The sequence below is a fragment of the Larimichthys crocea genome, chromosome XVIII (genome assembly GCF_000972845.2).
Source record: "Larimichthys crocea isolate SSNF chromosome XVIII, L_crocea_2.0, whole genome shotgun sequence".
NCBI classification, from domain to species: Eukaryota; Metazoa; Chordata; class Actinopteri; family Sciaenidae; genus Larimichthys; species Larimichthys crocea.
The window spans coordinates 5,810,870-5,828,231 of record NC_040028.1 but is presented as its reverse complement, the minus strand read 5'-3'; the positions used below and the strand labels follow the sequence as shown (position 1 = coordinate 5,828,231).

Below are 17,362 nucleotides of genomic sequence, written 5' to 3'. Positions count from 1 at the left end.
TCAGCAAATCGAAAGGAGAATCATGATCATGGCCTCATGGCTAGTAATTGACAACCATTCAGTGTCACAGGAATACAGCTGGGGAAGGAGGGGTTGGTTGGAAAGCTGCCACCACACATCGCCTGCCTGCGAAAACATAAAGTCATAGTGGTTTGTTAGTGATGAGCAACAGTAATTCACAATACATCCTGCATCAATTAATGCGTTAATCATCTTGACTCATGCATTAGTTGAGCTTTAGTTGAATATACAATTGTACCTTTATTGTAACGTGTTACCACCAGCACTTTGCACTAAGTGGTCTTAATGTAAATACTTGTAAGTGGATAAAATCATACACAGACTGCACCCTTTGTTTTTGGAACCACGAGAGTACCACAAGGCTCTATTTTAAGGCCCTTGTTATTCAATGTATACATCTTCCTTCTATATGGAAATCTGAGGTATGCAGATGACATAGTCATATAAGTGACTGGCTGAACAAGACAAAATATACAAAGATTTATCGATAAGGTTAAAGTCAGAATCCATAAAAATGGTGGTAATGGTTCGTTTACATTAGTAACTGTTGTTTTTACAGAAACAAAAGACATTTTTAATCATGACACATAAATATTTCTTCTGTCAAACTATTTTCTACTGTGAATGTAAAATAACATTCATGTTAATAACTGCTTAATTTTGGAGGTGAAACTAAAATAGACCAGTCCGAGATTAAGTAATTATCACTAATTTCAGGAAAACTACACACACAGCTATGGGAAGTTCAGTCAGAAACACTTTCGTCAAGCATTTGACCATTTATAGCAATTGGTTTTACAGTTATATTTGGTAGAAAAGGCTGTGCTCTCTGAGGAAGGTCTCAAAGGACGTGAGCAGGAACGAAGATTCTGATGGGAGAACTAATCCCCCTGTTGATAAATATACAAAAATGTTACATTTCAGTCACATAAACAATATCATAAATCTAGCACATAAAACTGCATGAATATGATTGGACGTTATTAGTCAGCTGATCCACACGGCCGTGATGAGCTGTTGCAAAAGAAAGCACGAATAGATCAGCTGCTGCCAGTCATCATACAAGCGTTACTTCAGAGCTCTGCCTGAACTAATGGCCCCGGATCTCAGTTTATATCTTACCAAAGCCATTCATCATTTAAGAACCATGATGAAGATGAGAATCTCATTTGCATATGTCAAATAAATTTTAAAGATCTTACAAATATGAGTTGTAGAGGAAAGTTCACCACAGTTTGGTGAATGAAAGATTGAGATGTCAAAAATAGCTCAGCTGATTAGGGAAGGTCAAGTTTCAGGACTGTTGGGGGAGCCATTGAGGAAAAGCTGCATCCTGGCCAAAATGCCACTGGGGATTTCTTATTCAGCTCCAAATGACCGAATGGTGTCTGTGTACGTGTCTGCGTGTGAGTGCACAGAATACACCACCTTTTATTACTTTACATGCTTCCACACAGAAAAAAAAAAGACTCAAGTGCCAAATTGACTTTGCATGACTGCCTTTATTCTGCATTCAAATGTCATCTTTCCTAAATCCTGCATCACATTTTAACGCTTTTTATTTGCTTTATCTCATTTTGCCCCTGCTTTGTGCTTTACAGCCGTGACACTGATGTCCCCTTTTAAGGTAATGACATCCCTAATACACTTGTACTGGCAAAGCCCCTCGACTCATGATACTATTGTTCTCGTGTCAGTGTGCTTCAGTGTCCACATTGAATCCCAGCATGCGATGAGAAAAGGGCAGATAGGTCGCTGCATTACCCACCGCTCAATATAAGGATATCAATGTAGCCACAATAAAGCTAATCAGCAGTAAAAACACTCCAATCCTTTTTATTTCCAATCAGTCTGTTTGAGATGTAAGCAAATGTAGATTTTTTTGACTTGTCACAGTAGGAAGCAGAGGTGTTAATAACAACATTAAACATAGATCTGTTCTAGTCAAATGTCTGAGTAAATCATGTTGTCATGTTGAAGCCATAAACACATTTTTTATTTTTATTTTTTTTGCCATTTTTTTGAAAAGTCTGAACTGTATTTGGATCTGCAGGCTTGATGTTTGCTGTGATGACACAACTCAAGCAAGTTTCAAAAGCCAATCTTCATACTTGAAGTGAAAATGTATGGAAATCAGCAGCTGCTTGGAAGATTAGACAAATGCATTCAAATACATGAAACGCAAAAAGCAATTTATTGTTTAAATTAGAAAAGCGTCAATGCATTTACTTACGTCACCGTAGCTGTTGTGAAACTACCATGCTATTTATCATAATGGACTCCAATATTAGCAAACACCTGATGCATCCTAATTTATGCTTAAATGTTTACTGCTGGATGTGCAGCTCAATGAATCAATATAACATGTACTATCAGGCTTGTTGAATTACTACTAGTGCCTAACCAGGCAGATGACAGTCACCTCATCACCACTGAAAAGCTTTTAGAAAACCTGTGTCGTCATTTTACCTTGAAAAGGGGTTGTATGCGATAATTGGAATTTTTCTTATATTCTCACACCAGTCTGTGGGTACAAGAAGTGGCTGGGGCACAATCTATCTGTTCATGTGGTGATCTTTAATTGAGGCTAGTCAAATTATTCTCATACTGGCTCCACTATTTAAAAAAGTGTAGGATTTGCTGAGAATGATATTTCTGAGAAGAATGTTGTTGCAATGAATCATTTTAGTCTGCCAGCACACAGGTATGTACAAGACCCTTAGCAGACGGAAAATATGACAAGTCTGTTGATGCAGATGGAAGACAGATGGAAAGACATAGACGTCCAGATGGAGACAGGAATGATAACATGTCACCATCTAGGTTCAATTTGAACATTTTCCAGCTTGTTGCTTTACAAATGAAAGCACTCAAGGCACTTAAGCACTCTCCTCATCACATAAACTAATATATTTATAAACTATTATTCATTTGTATGTAATTATCATTATGAATTGTAACAATAAACAAAATCACATTTGTTCATTATTTATTTTGTCCTCATTGTTAACTATTGTTTTTCAAACCTCTCACAGTTCTGCCTCAAATTATACCTACATGAGACATGCCCCTGCTGATGCTGCATGATCAGGCACAAATCATTTGTATCAGATTCATCAGCAGAGGCAGTGTCATGATGCAAAACAAAGTGAGTTTCAAATGATCAAAATGTTTGCTTGGTTAATAGAGGTACGGTCATTTATAAGCTGTCTTAACACACTGTGCCCAACCACACATGTGCTAACCAGTGGTGGCAGAAGTATTCAGTTCAGTAAGATTTAGGGACCTTTGATTATGTTGCCCTAGCCTTTTAGAGTGGATCCTCTTCTACACAGCTCGCTATGTTGAACCGCCATATTTCTACAGAACAGACAAACTAAACACTGACTCAAAGATAGTGTCTTATGTTTTATGGTAGTTTCTCCTTCATGCTTGGAAGGAAAGGGTGAGTCAAGGTAGTCAGTTAGCAACTACACCACTAGATGTTACTGTACACAGTGGTCTTTTAAAGAGGGAACATTTTTGCGTTGGTTTTGGCAGCCTCTATAAACAAACGCAATGTTTCCATCGCCTCATTTCATCTGATTTTGGTTGATTTTTGGATATCCGCTGTTAAGTATAAGTATATAGAAATAGCCAATCGGATGATCTGATCAGTATTAAACTAAGAGTTTTCTAACCAGTTAAAAAGTCCTTGTAAAGGTACAAAACTACTGCAAGCCCTGCATTTAAAACCATATGCAAACATATTAAACAAAATGTACTTAAAATATCAAAAGTAAGAGCTTAAAACTCCTGATACTCCTGTATGCTTTGTAACAACAGATTTCTCAACCTTTGAAGGAAGACTTAAACTTGTTAAGTGTTAAGTTAATAATGGAAATTCTTATAAGTATAATTGTATTGACACTGGTGCTAACTACTGCAGCTCACTGTGCTGTACTGTAGCTTCACCGGCCGTTTTTAACCATAAATTATTGCACTTTCCGTCTTTCACTTCCAACATGCTTTTTCCTCATTCAGCCATTAAATCGCTCACTAAAGTTTTCATAGCTTTTGGTGCTGTGGAGCTTCTTTATGCGGTCAGAGTACCTCAGACTCCTCAATAATACACATGCCACCGAGGTCACTGCCTACGTCAGGAAGATGTGCACAGATTTAGCCTAGTAAAGCTGATGGGTTGTAAAAGCTCCTTTGTGTCCAAAGAAAGTGCTGAAGTTATTTCATATTACAGAGACCATTTAGTGGAAAATTGATTTGATATAAACTGAAATTTAGCTGGGCAAAGCTGATAAGATAAATAGAGAAAAATGAGGAATGATAAAGGATTTTGTATTCAGCTGTCATGTCCAATTACTTGGTGCCAACAGCATCTCTGCACAAAGAAAGTAACAATTTAATTGCTTTAAGCCGATGGGTACAAATACAATTATTAAGTGTCTGAGACTTTACGGTCATCTGCAGCCATCATAACAGAAAAGGCCTTCTGGCAAACAAATGTAGCAAGAAAATGTCTGAAAATGTATTTTTTTTAAACAAATACGGCTCAATTATAGTTGAGCTATTGGGGATTGAGTTAATCCTCATAAGAACATTAGCAGTAGTAGCAATGCAATAGAAAAGTCAAATTGTGCTGAGTCTTATGTGAAGGTTGCCCTACTTCTCACTTGATTTATTACCTTAGTAAACAGTTTCAGAATGATTTCATGGTTTCGGTTGCTATGGTTTCAAGTCTTTTTTGGAGCCAAAACCAAGCACGACTCAACTTTTGCAAAACCAAGACGGTAACGTCCATAACACCAGACACAAGGCTTCAGAACGAATGTCCACATCACTGTAAGTTTATACTTGGTTAAACTACAAAAATATCCCATTCAAATGAAAACAAACCTATGATTATGTTCATACTCCCAAAATAAATATTTTACTTATTTACTTATTTTCCCTGTGTTTGTGCTGTGAGTGAAATAAATATGGAAGAGTGGCGCTCCACAACAACACTAATATGCATATGATGAAAAAAGTTTGGCTTCCCTCCATCTCTTTCTCAAAACTTTAATATCAGAAACTTGAGATAATCCACCGCGTATGAATATGTATGAGGTCTATTAACTATGCTTTCGCTTTAGTCACTCCATCTGCCAAACTCAGTAGCACACAACCCTGTAGGCTGTATCTGCTCATCCATCCGCTCTCTCTGTTACGTTAGCTAGTTAATTGTGGTACATTATTAGTGTGGCAGAAGTTTAACGTAGCCTCCAACACACACACACAACTCCTGTTGCATTATGCATAGTTCATCAACACTGCAAAAAAAAAAAAAAAACACACACACTGTCTTTAAATTTCATTCGCTGTGTAAACAAACCAATTAGACACACTAGCTTAAAATAAGTTTCAAAAATGCATTTTTATTCTGCTTATGAATTCATGTAGCTTACATAAAGTCCTTGTTACAGGATCTCTCTTACTCACATACTCACAGAGTGTTGATGTTCAGAAGAGGAGCTAAACGATGATTTCGGTGACCTTGTAAGCTGAGGTAACTGTTCCAGTAATTCTGCCAAATCAGCTTGTCCTAGCTGGACACAGAATAGTCTGCCCAGAACTGATAATATGTTTTTGATTCATCCTAATTAAGGTCTAATTATCTCATTTGGCCTTTCTGTGTCTTTCTTTGTTTAAAATAGCTCTGTTTCTTGCTTTTACAATACCTTTTTTTTTCTGTGTAATTGTTGGAGGGTATTTTGGTCTCTCAGTCATGCATGTCTGTCTGCCGTCTGTAATAATTAAAAAAAACCCTTTTGTGTATGGGCTCACATCGGGTTACATGAAAACCCAGATCAGAAAAATCCAGTGAGCTCAGTTGTTTGGAAAGCTAATTGAAGTTCCCTTTCGCTGGGCATCCATGATTAAACAGCTGATTATTCTGAGATTAGAAATGAATTGCTGCATGTTTTACATGAATGGATAACATCTGGGATTGCCTGGATTGTCATGTGACTGGAACTGTTATGCAATGCGCGTTATTTGCATTAGGATTGATTTGACTGTTTGCCTACAGAATGGTTTTCAGTTGTTTTAAAGTTTGATTGAAGTGGTCATCCATTTTTGATCTGTCTGCTACACAATTCCTTCAACTCATCTGCTGTTAGACAGGAAATTCTGCATTTGTTCTTGTTTGTTCAAGGGAATTGCGCATATTTACATTTATTGTTAGGCGGCAATGTCTAGTGGTTGTAGTTATTATGATGGGAGTGATGGAGAAAGTCAGGTAATCATGGAGAGGAAATTGGGGAGATTGAATGGGTCAAACACAGGATTTTCACGGGACAGTTTGAAAAGGAGATGGCGCACTGAAGAGTCATTTCCTATATCTGCTTCGCTTTCTAGCTACTAACCAGTTTGTTTGGCACTTAAGTAAATAAGTAAGTACTTCAGTAAATATTGTACCCAATGTTCACAAGCCACATATTTCTGCCTGTAGCACAGTATGGAGTGTGGACTGATAGCTGGAAAGTGCCAGTTCATGGTCACACCAAGGTGCCCTTGAACCAAAACTGGTCCAGGGGCTCCGCTATGTGACAGCCAGCCAGTAAACCATCACACCACATTTGCATGTCTGTTAGCCCTGTGTATGAAAATAAACCAAATCCTTTCCTTTTTCCAAACATTTACTTGAAGCAGGAAAGAAATTCAGGATCACTTTGCACTAAGGCAAGGGAGGCAAGGGTGTCCATGTCTGGGTCTAAGTCTGAGTAGCATTGACACGTTTGTGCAGACTTTGGTTGCATGCAAATAAACAGAGGTGGAATGCATTGGCCAAAATGCAATCTTGGAACCCATTGGCTATTGTCTGACCATGATTTTGCATTCATATATATCTGTTTATAGATTGCTAAGTGGACTGTAAACAATGACTGGCGCACAGAGGGGGAAGTCTTGGCGGAGGTATCCCTTATCTATTATCCGGATCTGTTAAACATTGTCCTGTGACCCCGAGGCTAAATCATTATCGACAACAGCCGATTGAGTTCAGCCAAAACCGTTTTCTTTCTTTCACTGTGCACCATTAACTTTTGCAATAGTACTTTATCATTTACACATACAGTATAATACATACATAGATGCAGAAACAAAATAAATATCTCTACATAGAATTCCTCTTTCAAATATAACTAAATTGTTATATGTGTTCCTAAGATAACACATTTTAAGAAGATTTTTAAGTTGCCTTCTACAGGCAGAGAAATTCAGATACATTGTGTGTGCTTTCATTGGCCTGAGTTTTGCCTCTCAGGTACGGGAACCTCTGTCACTCCCTCTTCTACAAGCTTTTGGGTAAATTCTACATAAATGTATGTTTTGATGTGACAGCGTTTTATTACAGTATAGCCAGAAAAAGATGGTAGAATTAAACTGAGAGCAAAAAGAGTTAGGAAAAGTGCTATTATATAATGCTATTCCAATTGCTATATCATGATAGAAATAGACAATAAAACCTTAAATGAAACAAGTTGTGTTTGCTTCCTTCGCAGGATGCAACTGTATAAACAGTGTACAGTACAAGAGGCACTAATTTACCACCATTTCTAAGAGTGTCTTCCGTTATGATGCTTTTGGGAATGGTCAACATTTGTAAATACTTCAGTTAATGATGTAAAATGTTCATGTGTCTAGCTGAGATAGTACAGACAGAACAAACATTTTGAGAAGCACACAGAAGAAAATTTAAACTCCAGTATAAACAGACACGAAGCACATACACATGCAATTACACCACACGTATATACACACACTCAGAAGTGCCATTCCCTTCAGGGTAAAACGGATGCAGGAGGTTAGAAAGAAGAAGAACATTTTGTCTGATGTCCTCAGCGGTGACAGTTTGGCCTGTTTTCTTCTGGATCTCTTTGATTTCAGAGGGAGGAATCTCTCTCTTTCCGCTCATGTCAAGCAGGCATGACAGAAACTTTTCTAATGATTAAAGTTAAGAAACGTGGTACATTATATGACGGAGGAGATATACAGTGATACTAGGTCATCTTTACATATATATGTATCTATGTGCGTCGCGCAATAAATTTATATCTGAAGCTTTTATCATGTTTTTAGCTTCTGCTGCAATTCTTTGATGCTTTATGACCCATTTGGCTCTCTTTCTTTTCTTATCAGATCTTCGACTCAGTTATAATGAACAGTAGAACAATAATATCACTCTTGATCAAAACTATTTGCAGTGTTCTGTAGCTTATCTGCACTATATTTAGTCTATTAATTAGTCATAAGCTCACTTGTGTGTCTTCCTGACAATGGATGCAGCAATATTTTATGAATTTTATTCTGGTTCTTGTATACCTCTGGCTAAATATTGTAGATTTTATTTTTTTAGGATGGTATCACAGCACTTATTATTGAATGTTGTAATGTCAGCACCTATTAACTTCCATTCTTCAGACAAGTCGGTACACAAAGAAATACATGACTAAAACCACTCGATGAGCTGTGGAAAAGATGAATCATGTTTTCTGCCCTTCAGATTGCAATGAAACAAATTGTTCTCACTGAAACTTGTAAAAATGATCAGCGTTAGGCATACTAAATTTCAGATTTAGATGATACAGTATACATGAAACCTACCAGCAGGGCCAGACGTGATAAAAATTGAAACCTCAGGCTAATCTCAACACATTCACCACAGACCACATATACTGTGATATGCTTGCTGAAATAATTCTTCAGCAGTAAAATAATGTATATATTAGTTTTATCACGTGGCATTTCCTCAGAGCTCTGACGTTGTCTTATGTTGATTGTATGAGTCATGATCAGTCTTGGTCTCGAGACTGACCACTGACCACTTCTTAAAGTCCTCGGTCTTGTCTCGGAATTGACTGCATATTTACCTAGTCTTGTCTCGGTTCCTGACAAAAAGGACTCAGGATTTTATTTCGATGTTCAAGACTAACTGTGGAGATATCACTAAATTGGCTGTGAAATGTCTGATTTATTTAGTAACATAATTTCTTTAAATGAAATCAATAACCTAACCAATTTCAGCTTTGTAACTGTTAATCATTCATGTCATTCAGTCCTTGTACTCTACCAGGAATGTGATTTTTTTAGGTATTTGTGGCAAAAGTTAAGTCTGATTCAACTTTTTTGTTGGATGACTATACAACTTTTTCTACCTGCCTCCTCTGTCTCCTACTGTGTCACCAGCCTAGCTTTATTCAAATGAATAAGAGGGCAGTGTTTTATTTCACACAGTATTACAGTTGGTCTGAAGAACAGCACAGCACGACTCTAGATATGTTTGCTACTCTGATGCTCCGAAACAGAAGACTTAGGGGATAGCAGGAGGGCAACAACAAAACATCACTTTAAGTTAAGTCCCAAAAGACTTCTTACTTTTTTTAGACTTTCAGAAAAACATGACGTATCAGAAGCAAGTGACAGCATGGTATTAGTCAGTTTTCACATTATTTATTTTTCACATATTATTGTGTGTGTGAAACTTCCTTAGTTCAAACTTTTTTTGGCTGAGAGAAGGTTTTTTTCAGTAATGTGTGTTAGTGCATCTTTTCTTCATTAGACTCAACCTGTGCCAGAAATGAATCTCTCTCATTCCTTGGCAACATCTGTCCAATGAAAACATAATTTCCTTGGCAAAGATCATGTTTAATGTTTAAGTGAGTGTGAATAACCCACGGGCACATAAATAAGTGACATGCAATCCCACCTATCAAGCTTAATACCTGTCCACCTTGTGTTTTTCTGCCAGAAGGCCTTATTACTTGGTTAGGTTTCAGAAAAAAGAGGCATTTCTGCCAGAAATCCCAGAAGGCAAACTTCTTATGGGCATACGTCAGTGAATTAAAGGAACAATCCAGCCTCATTCCTCCTTCAAGTCACTGAAGCCCCGCTGTGTTAGCTTTATTTATTCATTATCCAGGTTTTATTCAGTCACACTGTGTTCTTTGATCAACAGATCAAACTACTTAAAACAGCATTCCTCTGTTTAATCCAGCTCCTCTGTCCTTCATATTTTACATATGGAATATGTAATATCTCACATGGCATCACACATCTCTGGGTAGTTGTGTCATGTTCTGTTTTCCCATCTCTCCCTGCCTGTATATTACAAGGTGATTATGACTTTATTTACTACTCGCACCTTTTCTGTGAAAATACTTTATTAGTATGTGCAAATATTTACCTGCAAAGCATGAAAATGAATTTTTCATATCCTCAAAAAAAGAGACCATGCCATGAAATCTTTTCCAAGCATCGTTTCACGAGCTCAAACTCTTTGACGCCGATGTTTTAGAACTCGTGTTGACTGAGAAATAAATTTAATAGCGCATACTGCATGTCCCACACACTTGTTGGGATTAATAAAAAAATAAACAAACTCGAAAAGCACTTGATGTGAGAGTGGGCTCACACAGTCAGTCACGCACAGTCTTGACTATGCATGCCTGACAACTGTGATGACAAACAGGTTATACGTATGCGGTGTCACATTTGGCTTGTGGAGGGTGCACGTGTGTAGTTAAGAATTTTATGTAAACACCAACTTGCTGCATGAGTTGATTTTAGAAATGCACACTCTAGAAGACGAGCATATGATTATCTGTAGATCTAGTTATTTAAAATGGGTACCAGAGTAAGACACTCTGTTAGCGTTTAAAATAGCTAAATAAAGCCAGACAATTTCTTTGTCTAAATAAGAAAGGCCATTTATGTAAACCTTCTCTTCCATTCTGGTTCATATGAGCAGACTAGTTGGAGAATGATCCAGCAGCCTGATGAGGGTGTCTGGCTTTCTGGGTAAACTTAAAACTTTGGCCTTTGTGAAGGCCTGTGATGTTGCCAAAAGACACATTTTCTGTGCACTAAGCATGAAGCATACAAATCTAAATTAATTAGTTCATTCATTCATTTTCTGCAACTGCTCATCTGGAATGTCACCTACAGCAAGCAGCAGCCCTGTTAATCATCTGCAGCTATCGCTGTTTATTGATAAAAATGACAAATAAAACATGGTCTCCACCTGTTTTATTTGAAATTTGTATTTCAATGTAAAAACTGTGTTGCACTCCTTTAGTATACAATTAAAGCAAACTTCTGTCATCAATTCTTATTAATTAGGTTAAAATTAAATATGTCATGTTCCTTCTGTCTGTGAAATACACACTTGCCCTGTGGCCTCATGGTACTATAGTACTATACTTGCTTTTAACAATACATTTTTAGAGCCTGCTTAGCCCCGGGTTTTCACACTGGCACAACGCCTCAGCTTTAGCTTTGGAGGCTTTAGCCTTAAGCTTAGTTAGCCTTGTGTTTGTAGGGTTATTCTTAAAATTCGGCTAAACACTGGCCCAAAAGGTGAAACAGGGCTAGATAAAACTGAATGTCAATATTAGTTGTGTGCTCCAACTAAGAGGAAACCTCTGTGGCTGTGAAGTGAAGCCAGCGTAAAAGTGCCAAAAGCTGTAGTTCCTTGAACGGCCACTTGAGGCTGGCTACAGAACGAGTCAATCTCTGTAAGCCCCCTAAAATGCTCAACTTCACAGCAGGTTTTGGTCTCTTCAGCGTATTTCACCATTCATGACAACTGTAGTGATGCTGAATTTCTATATAACTCATCTGCTTTGATTGACAGGTGGGTACCATTACAGGCGACTTGTCTGAGCTCCCAGGCGTTGCGAACCATTTTTTGGATTAGCTGGGAGGTAGTGAAGGCAGGTCTACAAAGATGGCAATGGCCAGAGACACCGCACTCACACACAGGGCTTAGGTTAACACTGGGTTAAGTTAATGGTCTTGGCCAGTGACAAAGGCCAAATTAAGATAGAGCAGAAACTGTTCTGTGTGACATTTCTTTAAAAAATAATATTAGTACCAACCAGTACGGTGTATAACTCCCTTGGTTTTAAGTAAATTGCAAACAGAAAATAGATAGTAGATTACATTCAGTGGCACACAAACTCATAGAAGCTGCTATCAGGTATTATTTAAGAGTGACCATAGCTACCTGAGGTGAACTAATTTCCGGCTGCATCTCTTTGCTTTGACTCTGCTGTGACTTCTTTCAGTCGGTGACTCATAAACAAACTCAGAAACATCAGTGCTCATTAGACCAGCAGCGGGGACAGATCTTTTTTTCGCTTTTCCATGACTGAAACTTTATGAATAAAATATAAAAAGGAAGTACGCATGACCCTGCCACCTGATGAAACCTCAGTGCTCTGCAGCACTGGTCCGATGCCAAGCAGCCCTGAGCTGTTTACATCTACAAAAGTTCCACAAAGACATCATGTTGGGGTGCATCACCAAAGCTGTTACAGTATTAGAATATTTATATGCAGCAACAGCAACACTGTACATTATTTCCCCAATTGGTAAATAAAGTGGAGCGTTTAGCCGCTAAAGATATTTACTTTCCAAGAAATGGTAAAAATCAAAAGAGAGCTGAGAGTAGAGGGAATGTTAAAATTACACACAACTGTGTAAGTCTGCATCGTCAAAACAGTTAATACAGTGTCAGTGTTTTGTTCCCTAGTGGCAGTTGTTAAGGAGAATGGTAGCAGACTCAATAAGTACATACACAACAGCCGGAGACTCAATCACATTTATTGGTTTTTGCAAAGGGAAGTTTCAGGGCAGGTGGTGGCTGGAATCCAAGAGTGCAGATGTGGAGACAAAACAGAGCTGAACATGGCAAGAGGATGGCAGAGAGGGTTCCTGGAGGACAAGGAGATCAAAGCAAAGTTACAACAAAAGTACTCACTTGGCCATAAGGGAGACTGAGTGATCTGTGAGTCTGCATCTGTCTTTCATGCAGCAGAAGTTGATTGGCAGATGAGAGACAAGACAGACAAACAGACAGACAGGGAAGAACAACAGGAAAAGAGGAAAGAGGCAAACATCCTCCTCTTGACATCACTGGCACTTTAAATAAATCAGAAAAAAAAACCCTGATGGAGAATATAAAATAACATCTACAGCACAGTCTGTAGATAATCAGTTATTGTTTCGGCTGTGCTTTTAATTTTAAAATAATAAGCTAATTTGCATTTTCCGCCTTTTATTTTTCAACACAAAACAACCTCCTTGGCTGATGTGAGTCACACTGATTTCTTTGAATACGTGGAAAACAGCCTGGCCATGCAATTGATGAACAATGAAGTCAATCAGCTGTGTCTGTGTAAATGTGTGTGTGTGTGGATAGCTAATTAAGTCATATACATATTCTAAGTGTTATGGTGTATCTGACCTTAATCAGTGTCAGTCTCAGTGTCCTCTGTGTGCTCAGTCATAACGATGGGTCATTACCTCAATTATAGCCCAGTGAACTCCCATGATTGACTCACCATGAAGAAGCAACTAATGCACACAGTCAGTCTAAACAATAGTCTATGAGTAACAAGACTCTTCCCTCAGAGGGTTTCTTACTATTATTCCCACAGTCAGTCTGTGTTGTTGATTTATTTATTTATTTTTTAAATAATTTAGTGTATTTGGTTTTGTAGGGTTAGACTAAAGCACATATATGTATATTTGTACATATATACAAACATATGTATACAATACAAGCCGAATATATCCATTCCTATCATGAACCAGCCATCTGTGCATTATTCACCCACTGTGTGGAAGCCCACCTTGGATGGTATCATATTTTCAGCTAACATCAGCACCTCTGTCGTGCTGTATAATTGGATTTGTAGAAGTTCACTCTCCAGCAACATCAGCCAACCAATTAACTTTACCTAAGATGGGCTTATGGTAATTAAGGGGGAGTCGGGGTTAGCAAAGGGTCAGTTGATTCTCTTCTTCGCTGTGTAACTATTATTCCTTTTCTTTTGTGTCATTAACATGCAGACTCTACGGCGAGCTGACGAACTGCACTTTCTTGGTGGCGATGAAGTTGGAGTGCTTCTGGCCCAACAGGCTGGTGGATGAGTTCTTCATCCGAGTGCACAGGCACTACTTCCACGAATGCTCGCTTACTGGACGGCTTCTCAGGGATCCACCCAATCGCATCCTGGGTCCCTTTATTGCTGTGCCCATCCTGGTCACCCTCCTCATGACAGCCCTGGTGGTGTGGAGGAGCAAACGCAGTGAGGGGATTGTGTAGTGAAGGAAAGGAGAGGGGTAGGGTCACAAGACTCAAGACAAGAGGTACTTTTTGGCTCTAAGTTTGCGTCATATTCACCCTCAGTGACCAAAGGATTTCTTTTTCTGCGTGTTTGGGGAAAGGAACTGAACTGAACCAGATGATTGAATGCACTGATATCAATATGAAGCATTTCCAGCTCCAATCTATTTTTACAGCATAATGTGGATTACTCACCTAAATCAAATGTGGAGCAGGATAGTGACTGATGAAAAGATACTGTAAATACATCACTTTATTGAGATAAATTGCTTCAAAGAATGTTGGATGTGGTGATATTGCTACTTCACATACAAGAATGAGTCTGACCATAAAAATATACCTATGACAGCAAAACAGCAACACACAAATCAAATGCAGTGCTGAACTTTGTGCTGAGACCTGTTTAACATGAGAGCTAGGATACAATAGACAATTACTACGACCTCTGTTAGGGAACCCAGGTATCAAGTTTTATGTGTATATATGTACTGTTAATACACAGTGTGTACAATGTGAGATAAAACTGTCCAAATGTCTTTGTAACACAAACAAATCATTAAGTTAATGTCTCTCAGATTCCTGATTTTAACAGATGTGTATTATATTGTGGAATATATCCTGAATTATGCGTTATGCTTATGGTCAGACTACCAAGCTATAGTGGGAGTAGAACATGTCGGTTTTTAGTTTTTCGTTTCTTTGCCTTTGCTCATATCACACACTCCAGCCTCACCGAGTTCAGCCTCTCTTTTGAATCGGAAATGCGGACATGCAGACTGAACTAGCAGGAGAAAAAAAAGCAGAGGATAATGATGTCAAAGACTTGACATTGGCAGATGCATGGTACAAGTGAAAGACAGCACAACACGGTGCAGGACAGCCACTACGCATGTGTTTGAGGCCCCAGTTTGGATGGGTTGTGATGATGTTCTGCGGCTTCTATCCTCCATCACCAAGGGAACAAAAATGAAGAAATGCCAGCAGACACGAAGCTGGAAATAGTTGAGAGTGAGGATTTTGAAGACCAACATGCTGAGGAAGGTGGGATACTGCAGACAGTTAATTAACCCCCCAAAAATCTCACACTTTTTTCTTATTTTTCCCCTCAAACACCTCCATGTTGTTAACCATATAGAAAGAAACCAATTACTTCATTCATTGATTTCGTCTGATTGAGGCAGTTATGTGAAAATGTGGAAAGAAAAAGAGAATTCACAGCACAAAAATTACGAGTCAAAGTACAGAGAGAACATAAAGCAATGGATTAGCCAACGCACATCTCTCCTGAACATTGCCATATAGCCTAAAGCATAGTTTGTGCATGATGCACCTTAGGTTTCTATTGATTTATAATGTCCCAGTGTGGTAGTGTGCTGTGTGAACTGTTTTTCTCATTGATATTTTCAACTGCTCTCTTTCCTTTATAGATTCATTGACCTGAACCTTGCCTGTCAGCAAAACACACTTTATAACACACCCACACTTCCTCAACATGATCTTACTTAGTACTTTGTGCCAAAAGCTGTTGGAAAACAGAGAAAATCTATGACATGTATAATCTTCTGTTGGAGTGACTTCTAATGATTGAATTCTGAAATCTATGATGATGAAGAAAAGTAAAATAAATGTCTGATTAATGTGTCTGACACACTGAAGATTGTTGTGTTTCTCGTGAGATACTACAAAGGCTTTTGGATACTATGTGTTAAATATGAATGATAAAGCGTGCATTAATGTATGCATGGCTTAGTGCACAACACTGAGTCACATCAAGCCCACATGTCATTTGCTGAAGTGTGAAAAATGTGAAAAATGAAAGACTATATTTAGTAAAGGCCCCCTGTTTATACATCACAAAGTGTCCTGAGGATTTCAGTATATGTAGGTATTAAGTCTGTTATCTTCTCACATAGCAGTAAATCAAGGTGCAATAGTTTGTATTGGTGCTCAGAGGGCAGATCAGCATGAATCACAAACAATAATTAAGTTAAGCTAAGCTCAGTAGTAAATAAAAGCACACAGCTTGTTCTTAATTGCTTCTTATTAGATGAAAAAACCAACTCACCATTTGTGACGAGTGCGAGTAAAGTCTCCAGTCATTTGAGACAAGTCCATGTGAAGTGAGTCTCTTGAGTCAGTCATTTGAGGGTACTTCAAGTCAAGTTTTCAAATAAATCAGTATATAAATGAGTCCATGTTAAGTTTCAGATCAGTCAAGTGCTAAGTCATTATGGTAATATCAAATCTCAATTGTGTGTTCAAATGTTGTACTTTTTCTTAATAGTCGTTTTTTACAGAGAAGAAATAGGTGAAGTGCAGATAACAGCACTGTTGACAGCGCAGAGAAAATAAATCAGAATTAAATGAAGTGTGCCAAATAAAAAGTTGTTCAAGTTTTATATAAGCCTTTATAGACATCTTCAAATAAAACAAGATCTAAAAGAGAAAATTCTCACATTTTGTGAAGATGAAAAATGTGGGAAGATTTGTTTGTTTATGCCATGACAGTTTTACACTGACTCACGCATTGTTGACATGTTCCTCGCATCCATAGCAATAGAAGAAAAAGTTGGGTGCATCTTTTCTCTCTATATAAAATCTGTAATATTAAACTCACATTTCTTCTTATTATTAGTTTATGGACACTATTCCCAACATAGCTTCACCAACCGTCAACATGAGCAAAGGTCTAATTAGTCAGAATCATTCAAAACACTAGTCTGGGTGTACAGAGCTTTAAAAATCACAATAATATTTGCACTCTACAAGAAAGTGCATTGATGCTGTGAAACACATTGTTCAGCCAAATTTCTCTCCATGTACTGTAACAGCATTCTCCCACTTCTGTTAACATTGAAAAATGAGTTGGGAGTGTGGACTGTGGATATATATGGCAGCTGTTCATAAAGACAAGACTAATTAAGAGCAGTTCATTGGTAGCTCCGAGACGTCACACAGTGCTTTTGATATGATTGTGAATGAGATGGACAAAGGTCAATGCTCGTACCTTTTTTGAACAATAAATGGTAATATAAATAACCTAGGATACAGACAAAGCTACTGGAAACATGCACCTAGAATTGTTTTTATTTAATTTAATGCAGGCACTAATGTTAGCTAACCAGTATTGTGTTGAGACAAGACAGTCCATACAAAGTTCAACCAAAGACAAGC

The 17,362-nt window shown here is 38.0% G+C and overlaps 1 protein-coding gene across 3 annotated transcripts in view; it reads left to right on the top strand.

Moving 5' to 3' along the window:
- Positions 1–15,843, top strand: part of ramp1 (receptor activity modifying protein 1) — a 50,226-nt gene extending 34,383 nt beyond the window's left edge. For all 3 annotated transcript variants that reach the window (XM_027291285.1, XM_027291286.1, XM_019276505.2), the window contains exon 3: positions 13,912–15,843. In XM_027291285.1, coding sequence (XP_027147086.1) covers positions 13,912–14,167 — 256 coding nt within the window. In that variant the 3' untranslated portion in view covers positions 14,168–15,843. The remainder of the gene's footprint in view (positions 1–13,911) is intronic.
- The last annotated feature ends 1,519 nt before the right edge of the window (positions 15,844–17,362 follow it).